The 16,282-nt window shown below is 45.4% G+C and overlaps 2 protein-coding genes across 5 annotated transcripts in view; one reads left to right on the top strand and one right to left on the bottom strand.

Moving 5' to 3' along the window:
* Positions 1-4,797: 4,797 nt before the first annotated feature.
* LOC140207934 (uncharacterized) lies at positions 4,798-12,285 on the bottom strand. The gene is made up of 3 exons (XM_072276473.1): positions 12,091-12,285; positions 11,613-11,736; positions 4,798-7,382 (listed from the first exon to the last, which is right to left on the bottom strand). Exons 1-3 carry the CDS (start codon positions 12,283-12,285, stop codon positions 5,542-5,544), a joined length of 2,160 nt encoding a protein of 719 aa, XP_072132574.1. The 3' UTR covers positions 4,798-5,541.
* LOC140206843 (uncharacterized) overlaps positions 12,069-16,282 on the top strand; it is a 44,795-nt gene continuing 40,581 nt past the window's right edge. For 2 of the 4 annotated variants that reach the window (XM_072275092.1, XM_072275091.1), the window contains exon 1: positions 12,069-12,210. The gene's annotated coding sequence lies outside the window, so the exon portion shown is untranslated. The remainder of the gene's footprint in view (positions 12,211-16,282) is intronic. The other 2 variants (XM_072275090.1, XM_072275089.1) reach the window with 1 other exon arrangement.

The raw sequence follows: 16,282 nt of genomic DNA, 5'->3' as shown, positions 1-16,282 counted from the left end.
TAGTTTAAGGCTAACATCAGCAGAACAGACTCCTCCAATGCTCAGTGACCAGGGTTCAGTCCTGGGTGCGATGAGCAGCCGCAAGAACTGCAGAACCTGACAGTAACAGTCCCTCATGAACCTGCAGCTGCCTTCAGTCACCATATTGGTGAAACATTTAACACAAAACCATGCATTTGAGAATTTAGACATTTCTATTTTTCTGAGCTTCTCATAAATGTGTACAGTTTAGTTAAGCTTTGCTCCAGAATTACCACACAATTAAAAGTTTATTACATTTTTTTTATTTTTAGTTTTGCACCACTTACGTAATTTAGCTATTTAATATGTATATTATAGTAATTCACAATTGTTAAAATCTATTGCTATGAATTAGGTTCTACTGCTGCCGCAGAGACAACGAATGTCATGACATTTGCCGGTGCTATTAAACCTGATTCTGATATTGATATGGGAGACCCCCCACCGGTCACCTGATCCCAGTTACCGCAGATTGTAATGCGAGATTGAAGCCTTTTCTACTTACCTGCATTCCTCAGAAATGACAATAGTTCAGATAAGTTTCCTTCTGCGGTTTCAAAACAGAAGCTCAGTCTGTCTAATATTTCCACACAATTAAAATGGGGAGGAATGCAGCAAGAATGTGCCGGTTATGAGGATCTTTGAGTACATGGCCTGTTTTTCCTTGCAGTCATGGGCAGAGCAGTAGCCATAAGAAGGCGTGAAGTATCGACAAGAAGCTCAGAGACCTCGGCCTTCACCCTGCCTTCTGTAGCTGGATCCTGGACATCCTGTCAGATCGCCGGCAGGTGGTAAGAGTGGGCTCCCTCACCTCTGTCTCTCTGACCCTTAGCACACATACCCCACAGGGTTGTCTCCTTGGCGCCCTCCTTTACTCTCTGTATTCCCATGATTTGCGTCGTCACCCACAGATCCAATCTGCTAATTAAATTCGCTGACGACACTACACTGATTGGCATAATCTCAAATAATAACGAGGCAGCCTACAGAGAAGAAGTCATCACCCCGACACAGTGGTATCAAGAAAACAACCTCTCCCTCAATGTCACAGAAACAAAGGAGCTGGTTGTGGACTCCAGGAGGAATGGAGACAGGGACCAAATTCAACATTTCCAAGTCTGTTATTGACACAAAATGCACATTTTAATATTGATCACGACACAATGTATTTTACATATTGTTAATAACATAAAACGTATTTATAGGTTGTTACTGACAGAGAATCGTATAATTTGTGTTCCGTGTGTTATCTGAATGTACTTGCCTGTGATGCTGCCACAAGTCAGTGTTTCTCTGTCCCTGTACCTTCCCGTACTTGTGAACTTGGCAGCTCGGTTGGTCGAATGTGTGAGACAGTACACTGTTAAATGCAAAACCCTGAACAGTGTTGATGATTAGAGGAATTTAGACTCCAGGTTCATCGCTCCCTGAAAGAGACTGCACAGATTGATCGGGTGGTTAAGAAGGCAAATGGCGTGGTTGTCTTTATTAGTTGAAGCACTGAGTTGAAAAGTCGGGACGTTGTGTTGCGGCTGTTGCGAGCCTGCGGTCGGACTGTGACTGTGTCTTTAAGAGCGCCGGAGTGAGGAGGCGGGACTATGACGTCAGTCACAGGCTGACGGCGCTGACTGTGGATTTAACCATAAGAGAGAGAGAGCGATCTGCAGACAGGCAGTCGGCCAGTCTAGAGAGAGAGAGACTGGAAAAGCTGATAGCTTCAGTTTGTCGGAATGAAATGTTTGGACACCGGGAAGTCCCGCTCGGCACGGATAGTTCAAAGGTTAATTTATTATCAAAGTAGGTATCCATAAATAACTCTGAGTTTTTTTCTCCTCCAGAGAGTCACGAAACAAGGAAAGAAAGGCTTTCAGAGCGAAAAAAATCAAACTCCCACCCCAGCCCCGCATGAAAAAGAACGGCATCCCGATCATCAACCCCCAAAACCCACCCCTCCCACAAAAGGGAAAAATAACATCGATCCCCCCGAAAAAACAACCCGACCCCGCACAACTGCGGAGGAGCCGGTGTCACCGGTGTAGAGGAGCCGCATCGGGAGCAGCGGACACAACGGGCGACCCCGGAAGATTCACAGGTGAAGGGTCGCCTCACCTGGAAGGATGTTTAGACAACGGGGAGAGTTCGGCCGTCCGGCCCTTTCACTGTGACCCCCGAACTCCACATCAAATCCGTCCAAACGAATCTGGGTGAACTTTAATGACCAATAAATATAATTCCTCTCTTTGATCAGCTGTCTGAATGATTCCCTGACTCTGAGAGGAAGGGGTGTCTATGATCCACATTGTCAGGGTGTTGAGTTTACCAGGAGACAAAGACTGCAGGGACGGGAGGTTTTCTGGTCACTAATACACTGTGTGTGGACCCCGCTGGCAATTCTGGTGTTGTGACCCGAATCGAGACAAACACCACGCTGCCCACTCCACCAACAACACGGCACAGCCGGACACATAACAGGGACTTTACATCTCACAACACTGGATTCAGTGATGAAACCCGTGATTAATGTTGTTGTCCCACTGAAATCATAAGAAATGTCCATTCAGGTGTTTTTAATTACAAGCGCTCCCCCACAGATGACGTCACACATGGTTCCCCCCCGCGCGTACCTGACGTCACACACGCGCTGCTCTGCTCGTGCTGAGGCGGTTTAACGGCTGAGCTACCGACCACGAGACCCCTCCACCCCTCTCCTCCGCTGCGCTGTAGTCATTGGCCCGAGGCGATGTCAATCACTGTTTCCGCCCAATAGCGGAGGCGGACCAGCCGAGAGGGCGTTACCCCGCTGGCATCTCTTCTCAAAGAGGAACAAATCCCAAAGTAAATGTCCGCTTTCTGATTTATTTCCATTTCCCTCCGAGGGAAGTTGGGGCGTTTGTGAAGCGTCTCCTGCGGCCGGAGTCTGATGTATCGCTGAGAGGTAGGAGGAGACCGCTCGGCCCGTCGGTTTGATGCCGGTTCCCCGGGGAGGGAGAGGATGAAGACGGTGAGAGAGGGGGCGGACAGGATGTTTGTCCCGGTGGGGACAGGAGGGGCTCATCTGTGGAAATGTCTGAGCCCACGGTGGTGGCGATTCACCACATTGGGGGGCAAACACCGGCAGACTGTTGCCCTGCAAGCGGGGCCAGGAGTAGAGTTGGGAGGGTGGGTGAGGAGAGGAGATTTTGTATAATGGGGGTAAGATCTCGATAACGAGGATATAATATCCCTGACGAACCTCGAAAGATGATTGCTAATGGCTCCACATCCCTTCAGCCACCTCTTTCAGATCTCTGGGGTGTTCACCATCTGGTCCAGGTGATCTATTTACCTTCAGACCATCTCTGTTTCCCAAGAAACTTCTCCCGAGTAACGTAACTTTGCACATTCTGACCACTGACATCTGGGACTTTCATATTCCTGCCAGTGTCTCCGACAGATAAGAGTGATGTACAATACTTATTCAGTTCATCTGCCATCACCTTGCACCCCCACCCCATTAATACCTCTCCAGCATCATTTCCCAGTGGTTTGATATCCACTTCTGCCTCTCTTTTACACTACATGTACCTGAAGAAAAAATTGGTATCCTCTTTAATATTACTGGTTAGCTCACCTATGTATTTCATCTTTTCCTTCTTAATTACTTCAGTTGCATTCTGTTGGTTTTTAAAAGCTTCCCAATCCTCTAACTTCCTGGTAATTTTTGCTCCATGCTCTCTCTTTGGTTTTTATGTCGTCTTTGGTTTCTCAAATTTCAACCATTGCTGCTCTGTTTTCATCCCTGCCCGTGTTCTTTTCAAATCAATTTTGACCAATTCTGCTCTCATGCCTCTGTAATTCTCTTTATTCCACATCGGACTTTAGCTTCTCCTTCTCTAATGTCAGGGTGAATTTGATCATATTAAGATCACTTGCCCCTCAGGGTTCTTTGAACTGAAGTGACCTAATTAAATCCGGTTCATTACAACACCCAATCCAGAATAGCTGATCCCCAAGTGGGCTCAATCACGAGCTGCTCTAAAAAAGCATCTTGTAGGATCTCTACGAATTTCTCCTCTTGAGACCAACACCATCCTAATTTTCCTAGTCACCCGCATGACAATCCCCCATGACTATTGTAACATTGCCCTTTTGGCACACATTTTCTATCTCCCATTTTATTTTGTGGACCACATATTTACTACTGTTTGGGGGTCTCCATACAATTCCCATCAAGGATTTTTTTTTTTTTTTAACATTTGCTGCTCCTTAAATCTACCCACAGATTCTACACCTTCCAACCCTATGCCACTTCTTTCTAATGATTTTGTTTAATATTTTACCAACAGAGCCACACACAACCCCACAACCAGCTTGTTCTTTTAAGAAACATGTAAGTATCTGGGAAACACGAGGACCTGCAGATGCTAGAAATCCAGTGAACTACACACAAAGTGCTGGAGGAGCTCAGCATGTCAGGCAGCATCTATGGATGGGAATCAACATTTCGGGCCAAGACCCTTCATTGGGACTCTTGACACCCACATATCTGGAATATCAACAAGCAAAGAAAATAGAAAGTAGTGCAAAATAGGGAAAACCTTTAACAAAATTTAGTTCAAAATTTTTTAAAAAACTGCCAAACAGAGCTCAATAGTTAACAAATTCAACAAAGGCAATAAACATCTTCATCAATTGACTTTTTTTTGAAATAAAAAAAATATCTTGGTCCCATTTCAATCAGTCAAATTTACAAAGATAAATAAGAACTTTAGAAAAGTTTAGAATAGACTATTTACACTCAAACCCACTTAGATTAACATTACCTTGGACAGGAGGAAGAGAAGTAACACACATGAAAAAAAAATCACACAACAGTCAGATAAAACTTCTAAGTATACACTTTCATCAGAAATGAACAGGATTCAGCACTCCAGGTGTGTGTATGCAATCGTGATAAGAAATACAGACCAGAAAACTTAAATGAGAGACCAACTCAGAAAAAGGAATCATCACAATGGAAGAAAACATTAACCAGTCGAATGAGTATGACCCTCCATGGGAGACATCCCAACGATCTGAGCAGACAAGATAGTGACAAGGAAGCGTGGAGCACCTGACTGAGAGTTGGAGAACTCTTCCCAGTGTCACGTACACACAACCCAGTAAAAGTATCAGCAGCAATAGAACACACGTTACGTGGTATCTTATGGTGTTGTTTCACTAAGTACCGGAGACAGAGTTTAAAACAGAACTGATTTATTTGTCACAGATCCAGAATATTAAACTCCAGTCCCATTAAAGGTGAATATGCAGTAGAAGAAACTTCTCCCATGCCCAGTGACCAGGGTGCAGAACTGGGTGTGGTGAGCAGCAACAATAATTGCAGAATTCATAAACTTAAAACTTTTCTGACTACAGTAGTGTGTCATAAAGTTACATACATGACTGAACACCTTCCACAGTCACAGCAGGTGAACAGCATCTCCGCTGTGTGAACTTACTGGTGTCCCTTAGACCAAATAGATGGGTGAAACCCTTCCTTCAGTCTGAGCAGGTGAATGGCCTCTTTCCAATGTGTACTGCCTGGTGTGCCAATAGGTCGGATGACCGAGTGAATCCCTTCCCACACACTGAGCAGATGAATGGCCTCTCCCCAGTGTGAACTCGCTGATGTAGCTTCAGGTGGCATGATTGAGTGAATCCTTTCCCACAGTCTAAGCAGGTAAATGGCTTCTCCCCAGTGTGAACTGACTGGTGTGCTTGTAGGCTAGCTAACTGTGTGAATCGCTTCCCACACAACGAACAGGTGAATGGCCTCTCCCCAGTGTGAACTCTCTGATGTACCTTCAGTTGAAATGACCGGGTGAATCCCTTCCCACAGTCTGAGCATGTGAACGGCCATACTCCAGTGTGGACTGACTGGTGTCTCTGGAGGGTGGATGAGTGGTTGAATCCTTTCCTGCAGTCTGGGCAGTTGAACAGCCATTTCCCTGTGTGGGATGCCAGGTGTGTCTGCAGGCTGGATAACTGAGTGAATCTCTTCCCACAATCTGAGCAGGTGAACAGCCTCTCCCCAGTGTGAACTGACTGATGTGTCAGCAGGTGAGATGACAAAGTGAATCCCTTCCCACAGTCTGAGCAGGTGAACAGCCTCTCCCCAGTGTGAACTTGCTGATGTGCCTTCAGTTGAGATGACTGAGTGAATCTCTTCCCACAATCCGAGCAGGTAAATGGCTTCTCCCCAGAGTGAACTGACTGATGTGCTTGTAGGCTAGCTAACTGTGTGAATCCCTTCCCACAGTCTGAGCAGGTGAATGGCCTCTCCCCAGTGTGAACTCTTTGATGAACCTTCAGTTGAAATCTCCCAATGAATCCCTTCCCACAGTCTGAGCAGGTGAATGGCCACTCCCCTGTGTGAACTGACTGGTGTCTCCGTAGGGTGGATGAGTGAGTGAATCCTCTTTCACAGTCTGAGCAGGTGAATGGCTTCTTTCCAGTGTGGGCTTTCTGGTGTGTCTGTAGGCTGGATAACTGAGTGAATGTCTTCCCACAATCCGAGCAGGTGAACAGCCTCTCCCCAGTGTGAACTGACTGGTGTCTCAGTAGGTTAGATGATGAAGTGAATCCCATCCCACAGTCTGAGCAGGTAAACGGCCTCTCCCTGGTGTGAACTGACTGGTGAGCCAGAAGGTTGGATGATTGAGAGAATCCCTTCCCACATTCTGAGCAGGTGAATGGCCACACTCCAGTGTGAACTGATTGGTGTGTCTTTAGGCCAGATGACCTAGTGAATCCTTTCCCACAGTCTGAGCAGGTGTACGGCCATTTCCCAGTGTGAACTGACTGGTGTGCCTGTAGGTGGGGTGACTGAGTGAATCCTTTCCCACACTCTGAGCAGGTGAAAGGCTTCTCCCCAGTGTGAATGCGCTGATGTACCTTCAGTTGACATGACCGAGTGAATCCCTTCCCACAGTCTGAGCAGGTGAACAGTCTGTCCGCAGTGTGAATTTGCCGATGCACCTTCAGTTGAGATGACAGAATGAATCCCTTCCCACAGTCTGAGCAGGTGAATGGCCTCTCCCCAGTGTGAACTCGCTGATGTACCTTCAGTTGAGATGACAGAATAAATCCTTTCCCACAGTCTGAGCAGGTAAACGGCCTCTCCGCTGTGTGACCTGCCTGGTGTGCCTGCAGGTTGGATGAGCGAGCGAATCCCTTCCCACATTCTGAGCAGGTGAACGGCCTCTCCCCAGTGTGAACTGTTTGGTGAGCTAGTAGGTTTGATGAGCGAGTGAATCCCTTCCCACAGTCCGAGCAGGTGAATAGCCGTTCCCCGGTGTGAATTCGCTGATGAGCCGTTAGGTCAGATGATCGAGTGAATCCTTCCCCACAAATTCAGCAGGTGGCCAGCCTCTGCCCAGTGTGAACTGACTGATGTGTCCGCAGGTGGGATGACTGACTAATTCCCTTCCCACATACAGAACAGTGAGTGGCCGTGTCCCAGTGTGGAATTGCTGATGGACTTTCAGTTCAGATGAGTGAGTGAATCCATTCCAACAGTGTGAGCAGGAAGGATGATTGAGTGAATCCCTCGATCCACTTCTTAATGGACAAGAAGGGCAACACTGGTGTGTTGTCTCTGAGATTCTGGGAGACAAATTCCTTGCCGTTCTTAACCTGTGAAAAGATTTACAAAATACATCAGTGGGTGAAGGCAACATTTCAGATGAGATCACTTTAGTCACCAAGATGTGATCTGACATCACACTGTGCTTGGGCCCTGACGATTTCTGCACTTGTCTTCCGCAGGGTCCTAGGGAACAACTTGTCAGGCCCTGGGGATTTATCCACGGTAATTTGCCTTAAGACAGGAAACACCTCCACCTCTGTAATCTGTACAGGGTCCATGAAGTTGATGCTGCTTTGCCTCACTTCTATAGACTCTGTGTCCAACTCCTGAAAAATAGAGATGCAAAAAAAAAATTTTAAATCTCCCCCATCTATTTTGTCTCCTCATATAGATTACCGTTCTGATCGTCCAGAGTGGGCATGGTTCTGTATTGACATTCTCCATGTTTCTGTGGCAGAGAAGCTGGCCAAACTTGTTTGGAAGGGATACGGTAGGAGTGACAATGGAGCAGCAATGGCTGCAGTTTCTGCGAGCAATTCAGGAGCTGAGTGATTGATACATCCCAAAGAAGTGGAACCATTGTAAAGGCAGGAGGACACAACCGAGGCTAAAATGAGAAGCCTAAGCCAACATAAGAACCAAAGAGAGGCCAAACAAAAGAGCAAAAACTGCTAGGAAGCTTTTAGAAAGCAACAGAAGATGACTAAAAAAAAAATGTCAGATGATCTCAGGGCGTGGAATTATGATTATTGTAGTCATTAATGAGTCTTTGTAGCACCCAACAGTCTGAGGCATTTAGAGGAACAAAATATCTGGGGCCTCGATATCTCTTGAAAACCAAGGTTCCCGGCACCAGCTACCTTTCAACTTTTACTTTGACAGGCACATACAAACTCTACACCCTCAAAACTTCACTTCTGAAGGCCTCCCACTTACCAAGTACTCCCTTGTCAGAAAACAGCCTGTGCCAAACCACACTTGTCAGATCCTTTCTGATACCATCAAAATTGACCTTTCTCCAATTGAGAATTGAACCCATGGTTCAGTCCTCACTTTTTCTATATTAACTTGGAATCTCATGACATTATGATCACTACATACAAAGTGTTCCGATACACTAATTTCTGTTACTAACCCTGGATTATTTTCTAATAGCTTATTACACACTTCTATGTCGGGAATTCTACATGCTGACTTCGGACACATTTGACAAACTCTACCCATCCAGTCCTTTTATATATGGGAGCCCCAGTAATCTTTGGGAATTTAAAATCGTTCACTATATGAAGCATTCTTTCTTGGCATAGTCTGTGATCTCTCCACAAATTTATTTCTCTGAATTCCTCAGATTGTTGGGTGCAAACAAGTCCCAGCAATAGCTACAATATCACATTCCATGCCCTGAGGTCTCTGGTGCCAAGAAAACAACCTCTCTCTCATTGTCACAAAAACAAAGGAGCTGATTGTGGACTACAGGAAGAATGGAGACAGGCTAACCCATATTTGCACCAATGGATCTGGGGTTGAGAGGGTGAACAGCTTTAAGTTCCTCGTCAGACACATCACAGAGGATCTCATGTGGTCTGTACAACAGTGCCTCTTTCACCTCAGACGGTTGTAAGAAGTTTGAAATGCAGCCCCAAATCCGAAGAACTTTCTGCAGGGACACAATTGAGAGCATCCTGACTGGCTGCATCACTGCCTGGCATGGGAACTGTACTTCCCTCAATCACAGACTTTGTAGAGTGGTGTGTAAAGCCCAGCACATCTGCAGTTGTGAACTTCCCATGATTCAGGAAATTTACAAAGACAGGAGTGTAAAAAGGGCCCGAAGGATCATTGGGGACCCGAGTCACCCCAACCACAAACTGTTCCAGCTGCTACCATCTGGGAAACAGTACCGCAGCATTAAAGCCAGAACCAACAGGATCCGGGACAGCTTCTTCCACCAGGCCATCAGACTGCTTAATTCATGCTGATACAATTGCATTTCTAAGTTATAGTGACTGTCGTGTTCTATTATAACTTACTAAAAATTGCACGTTGCACATTCAGACGGAGATGTGACATAAAGATTTTTACTCCTCATGTATGTGAAGGATGTAAGTAATAAAGTCAATTCAATTCAATTCACCCTCCCCACTATCTGTTCTGTCATTCTGGCTCCCATTCCCACTACAACTTCAGTTTAACCCAGCCTGTCTTCACCACACTAGCACCAGCAACCCTTACCACTACGACATTAGTCCCCTTCTAGTTCTGGTACCCTAACTACTGAATCCACATCACCCCTTTGACTTTCCTCTGCCAGGTAACCCCCCCCCACCTCCTCCAACAGTTTCTAAAGTGGTAGAATATATAGACCACAGAAAACCTACAGCACAATACAGGCCCCTCTGCCCACAAAGCTGTGCTGAACATGACCCTGGCTTAGGACTACCTGGGCTTACCCATAGCCCTCTATTTTTCTAAGCTCCATGTAGCCATCCAGGAGTCTCTTAAAAGACCCTATTGTTTCTGCCTCCACCACCAACGCCAGCAGCCCATTCCATGCACTCACCACTCTCTGCATAAAAAAAAAACTTACCCCTGATGTCTCCTCTATACCCACTTCCAAGCACCTTAGAACTATGCCCTCTCGCGCTTGCCATTTCAGCACTGGGAAAAAGCATCTGACTATCCACATGATCAATGCCTCTCATTATCTCGTACACCTCCATCAGGTCACCTCTCATCCTCCATCGCTCCAAGGATAAAAGGCTGAGATCACTCAACTTATTCTCATAAACCATGCTCCCTAATCGACACAAAGTCCTTGTAAATTTCCTCTGCACCCTTTCTATGGTCTACCTGTTGTTGTGGGGGATGGCCACAAGAGTACTGTACTCTGCGATGGCTATTTAACCTCATTCCCCTTCCTGACTCTCACCCAGTTTCATGTGTCCTACACCTTGGGTGTAACTCACCTCTGTTCAATGTCATATCAATCACCCCTCCGACTCCTGATTAATCCAGAATTCATTCATTCCCAGCTCCAACTCCAATATCACTGTCAATAATAATTTTTATCTGCTCTGGGTTTGATTGACTTCATCTGCACTCTCACACAACCTATGTAGCAGGCCTGTAGTGGATAATGAAGGATTTTCTCGACAGAGCATTTGAACACCGTCCATACGTGACTTGCTTGCTAACTGATGCTATGAAAAGTCATTTTTTCAAATATCGCTCCACTTCTTCCCACTTGCAAATTCTCCAGCAACTTTTGCGTCACCACAATACACACAGGTAACACCAGTTTCTGTTTTGTACATAAATATTTCCCCTGAACCCTCCCCCAGGTGACTGACAGTGGTAAACTCATTGATGGCAATGTCAATGAATATGAAAGGAAGGGCAGTAGTCTGTACCATTGGAGTCTGGCACATTTGTGATGTGAAAGTTACTTGTTGCCCAGTGCAAAGGTGTTTGATATCATTATGTACCCAGACAGAGTGGGTCAAAACATGTTCTCACGGGTGGAAAAGTCCAGAACAAGAGGAGGTAGAACAAGCAAAACACACAAAATGCTGGAGGAACTCAGCAGGGCAGGCAGCATCTATGGAAAAGAGTACTAACGCTGAGTTCCTCCAAAAATTTGTGTGCGTTGCTTGCATTTCCAGCATCTGCAGATTTTCTCTTGTTTGTGATTGGAAGTAGAACAAAGGTGATTTTCTCACCTGCTGATGTAAAAGATTTTGTTCCCTTTCCCCGAGTTCCCAATCCTTGCATTTAGATAGCTGGAGCTCAGCTCTGCCTGAGAGATCCAGCGGTTCCCATTCTCTCATCAGCCGGAAGCTCCCTGGGGCCCGTGTACAGATCGTGGGGCTGAGAGAGAGGGACGAGAGCAGGACTGTCCCGGGATTGCGGGTCACGGTATCCGCATCTCACATCAATTGTCCTGAAGTCGGTATTAAAATCCCGCCCGGAGATTCTCTCTTACCTCTTGCCGATCCTCCCGAGGCCTTTGTGTATTGCGCGCATGAGTGATATTCGGGAAAATGCGCAATCCTGACGGCTGCGAATGTGATCGGTGCTTCAGCGACGGCTAAATTTACAACTCCCGGCTTTATGGGTAACCAGGGCACCATTAAAAGTTTCCGCAAGCACCGCTTCCATGTCCATACCTCAGTTTTTTTTTGTGTGTATAGAAAACTCAGCAGCTATTTTAACACAGAAAGCGGCTCCCATAAACAACATACTCTATAGCAACTGGTATTCCGTGTATCTAATACCAAAGTACAACCCTCTTACAAAGGCAGAGGGGCGGGCAACTGGAGTCTCTCCCTGCGGTGGGAAACCCCACCAGTCACGTGATCTCATTTGCCCCTCCCATTTGACCGCGGATGGGCAGCATCTGCGCGTATGTTTCCGAGGCCCCGCCCTCTGGATAATGTAACACTGACGCCGCGCATGCTCACTGTATCCAGATGGGTGGTGTTTTCCTTTCGGCTCACTGCTGAAGCCGATTCATCTGCGGCAGCGGGATCGGGAAAGGTCGGGATCGCTGTCCGCGGGCCGAAGTTTTCACTTTCCCATCGGTGAGTATTGAGACGATCCCGAGCGGGGAGATCTGATGTGGGCCGTGATCCCCGAACTGAGGGCCAGTTACTCATTCAGTACCCAGTTATCTGGGCTCGTCAGAAATGTGTCGACTTCACTGAATCTGCATTGAACGATCCAAACCAGGAGCCCAGGCTGTCTGTTTCCACAGAATTGAAATGGGAGTCCCGTCAGCCGGTCACGTGAGGCTGTTTACCGCAGATCTGCCCCGCCCTCCGCTTTGTGACGTATCATCACGTGGTGTGCCAGCCGTGGGGGTGGTGTGTGAGTGGCAGATTCAGCTGTTGACTCTGTGAGGCTGGGTCCTGGTGTATCACAGTTTTTGATCCAAGTCAAATGGTCGAGCTGCCCGGGTTTATGAGGCGCTGAGTTCTGGGATCAGATCTTTGTTTCTGGAGTTCCTTTGGAAACAATGACTGCTGATCTGAGGAGAGACTCGAGGAAATCTGCAGATGCTGGAATTTCAAGCAACACACGTAAAAGTTGCTGGTGAACACAGCAGGTCAGGCAGCATCTCTAGAAAGAGGTACAGTTAGGGCAAGGGTCTCGGCCTGAAACGTCGACTGTACCTCTTCCTAGAGATGCTGCCTGACCTGTTGCGTTCACCAGCAACTTTTATGTGTGTTGCTTGTAATCTGAGGAGAGGATGCGTTCCCATTCCATCCTCACAGGTAGTGGCTGCTCTGTGTTTGCATCAGTAGAAATAAAATAGACCAGTGTTCAAACTGTGTTTGGAAATTCCCCCTCACTGTCTATCAGGCAGTGGAAATTAAACATAAACACAAGATGCAGGAGATCTGCACTAAAAACTGAAAATGTGTGAGGCCATTCTGATAAAACGTTATTAACCTGAATCGTTACGTTCGTTCCTCTCCCTACAGCTGTTCCTTACCTGCTGAGTGTTTCTGGTAATTCCAGTTTTTTTTAATGTCACTCACCCTGGTCTGGTTTATATTTCCTGAAATGAACCTGTTTTAACCTGGAAATGCAAATGGCTCGTTCTGTGATAGTAGAACATGAAAGAAAGCACAACTTTTCCCTGGTACCAACTTGTCTGTTATTTCTGGAAATGTGTCCTGTACATTTGTTGCTATCAAGGTTTACAAGAATAATCTCAGGAATGATCGGCTTTATGTATTGTCACGTACCCCGTGACGGGTTAAAGAACCAGCAGAAATTGAAAACAGTTTGGAGTCCTGTATTGCTATTAACTAATACTATTTATTAGTAACTATGCAATACAGTAATATAAATGCAGATATATCAAACAGGTTAGCAGTGAATATGGAAATCAAGCTTCTTCAAGTCTAAGGGTAAATAGATAGTCTTACGATGATGAGTAAAGTTCAGTTCAGTTTGTGGTATTGAGTTGAGTAGTGATGGAGAGAGAGAGAGAGAGGGAGAGATTTGAGTCTTCAGGTGAGCTGATGCTGTCGATCTTCCCGTTGTCCTCTGAAATCCTTTTGAAGTCACTGACTGTGACCACAACAAAGGGGGCCGTTCTTCTGTGGTGGAATTATCAACCCACGCGAGGGTTGGACACATGAATAGCTCCCCACCGGTCACACCCTTTTCACACTTCAAGAGCCGCTGATCGATTCTCCAAAACCCACCTTTTCTATGGGCACAACAAAGCTCATTCAGTGTCCAAAACCATTGTGTCTGTAGGTCTATCATCTGACCTTCTATTTATCTCACCGCACTGAATACCAACTGCCTATCAAGTAGCTCCTCCCTTCTCTCTGTAAGAATACAGAAGCTGAGAGTGTCCCTGCAAAAGTGTAAACATGCTGCTGAAAAACCATAACATCATCTCAAAGCAGTCTTTGTCTCTCTCTCCTTCTTTCTCTCTCTTTTAACAAGGTGTCTGGTGTTGAATACCCCTCTATCTCTCTTTTCAAAAGCACAGTTCATAGGGGTAATTCACGACCCCTGTCACACCCCTTTCCTTCAAAAAAAAATTGACACAGGCAAAACTTTTAGTTTAAATGGAAATTACAGAGTTTAAAACAATACATGTATAATCTTCAGATAACAGAGCAAAAACGTGTACAATTTCTAACTTAACATCTGGATAAATAATCAGCTATAATATTGTCAGTACCTTTCACGTGTTTGATTTTCAGGTCATATTCTTGCAATATCAGACTCCAATTTAAGAACCATCTATTTTTATCCTTCATCTTAGTTAGAAACACCAATGGATTGTGATCCATGTAAACCACAAGTTGTCTCTGGGCAGGACAAATATAGACTTCAAAATATTGTAAAGCCAGAATAAGTGCTAGTAATTCCTTTTCAACAGTGGAATAAATTTTCTGGTGCCCATTAAATTTCTTGGAGAAATAAGCTACTGGGTGTTCAATGTCATCCACACCCTTCTGTAACAGTACTGCCCCAGCAGCTTCGTCACTCGCGTCTGTTGCTATAGAAAATGGTTTGGAAAAATCAGATGCTTTGAGCACATGGTGATAACACAGGATGGTTTTTAGTTGTTCAAATGCCTCCTGGCAAAGGTCACTCCATACAAATCTTTCACTCTTCCCTAGGAGTTTTGTTAGGGGGAGCGCGATGTCAGGAAAGGTCTTACAAAACTTACGATAATACCCAACCATTCCTAAAAATCTCCTCAAAGCTTTCTTGCCGGTTGGAACAGGAACCTCAGCAATAGCTTGAACCTTGGCCTGTACAGGAGCCAGTTTGCCCTGGCCTACTACGGAGCCCAGATATGTAACTGTGGCATAGCCAAATTCACTCTTATCCAGGATCACAGTAAGATTGGCCTTGGAAAGTCTTTCAAACAGTTTTTCTAGACCTGCAATATGCTCTTCTTACATGTCATTCCAGACCACTAAATCATCAATATAAGCCCCCGTGTTTTCTAAACCTCTAATCACAGAATGGATCATTCTTTGAAATGTCCCTGGAGCATTTTTCATCCCGAAGAGTAAAACATTATACTCATACGTCCAGATGATGCCAAAAATGCTGATATTTCGTTAGCCCTCTCTGTTAAAGAAACACCCCAGTATCCTTTTAACAGGTCAATTTTTGTAAGGTATTTAGCCTTTCCCACTCTATCAGTATAGTCATCCACTCTCTTTCCTTGTTCCTTCTTGTTTCCAGTTTCTTGTTCAACCATTTTACTTTTCTCTAAATTCATTCCATAAGGATGCTCTTTGATCGGCTGGGCTGAATTTACAATGACGTCATGTCCTGCAGAGATACACTGTCTTAGAATGTCAGGAAATAAATCTTAATGCTTGCTAATTAATTCTTGCAATTGTTTTTGCAGTGTAGCTTCCAACTGATGGACCTTATCAGTAATATTTTTCAAAACAATGGAATTCTTAAATCTTGTTGATACTAGATTCAAGATTCAAAAAACTTTATTGTCATTCTAACCATGCATCAGCTCTGCAGGGCAGAATGAGACAGCGTTTCTCAGGGGCAGTGTAATCATAACATAGCAAATGCAACACTAAATAATAAACATAACAATAAATAGTAAAACACAACAGCCACATGTCAGTTAAAATCAATTATAAGTGTCCAGTGCAAGTTAAAAGTGTCCAAAGCAGAGTCAGGTGGAGCAGCTATTTAGCAGTCTGACTGCCTGTGGGAGAGAGCTGTTGTGGTTTTAGTTTTGATGCTCCTGTAACGTTTGCCTGATGGCAGAAAAACAAACAGTTCATGGAGAGGGTGTGAGGGGTCTTTGATGATGTACCGTGTTTTCTGGAGGCATCGACTCTGAAAGAGGCCTTGGACAGAAGGTAGGGAAACCCCAATAACTTTCTCTGCTCCCCTAACCACCCTCTGCAAGGCTTTTTTTGCAGCTGGAGTACCAGGTTGTGATGCAAAAGGTCAGCACACTCTCAACCACGCCTCTGTAGAATGTAGTTAAGATGTTAGTGGGGAGTGATGCTTGTTTAAGCTTCCTCAGAAAGTGCAATCTCTGCTGGGCCTGTTTCACAATCCCAGTGGTGTTCCTGGACCAGGTGAGATTGTCCGAGATCTGCACCCCAAGGAACTTGATGTTTTCCACTCTCT

Source organism: Mobula birostris, chromosome 13 (genome assembly GCF_030028105.1).
Source record: "Mobula birostris isolate sMobBir1 chromosome 13, sMobBir1.hap1, whole genome shotgun sequence".
Lineage (NCBI taxonomy): Eukaryota > Metazoa > Chordata > Chondrichthyes > Myliobatiformes > Myliobatidae > Mobula > Mobula birostris.
This window is presented reverse-complemented; position numbering and strand designations above follow the sequence as displayed.

Bases quoted from the DNA above. Each gene is read 5' to 3' on its own strand.
- LOC140207934 (XM_072276473.1), bottom strand. From the start codon at position 12,285: ATGAGTAACTGGCCCTCAGTTCGGGGATCACGGCCCACATCAGATCTC. The intron at 11,737-12,090 runs GTGAGCATGCGC...TTACCCATAAAG, and splicing joins ACACCACCCATCTGGATACA to CCGGGAGTTGTAAATTTAGC. The intron at 7,383-11,612 runs GTAAGAGAGAAT...TTTGTGGGGAAG, and splicing joins CTCGGGAGGATCGGCAAGAG to GATTCACTCGATCATCTGAC.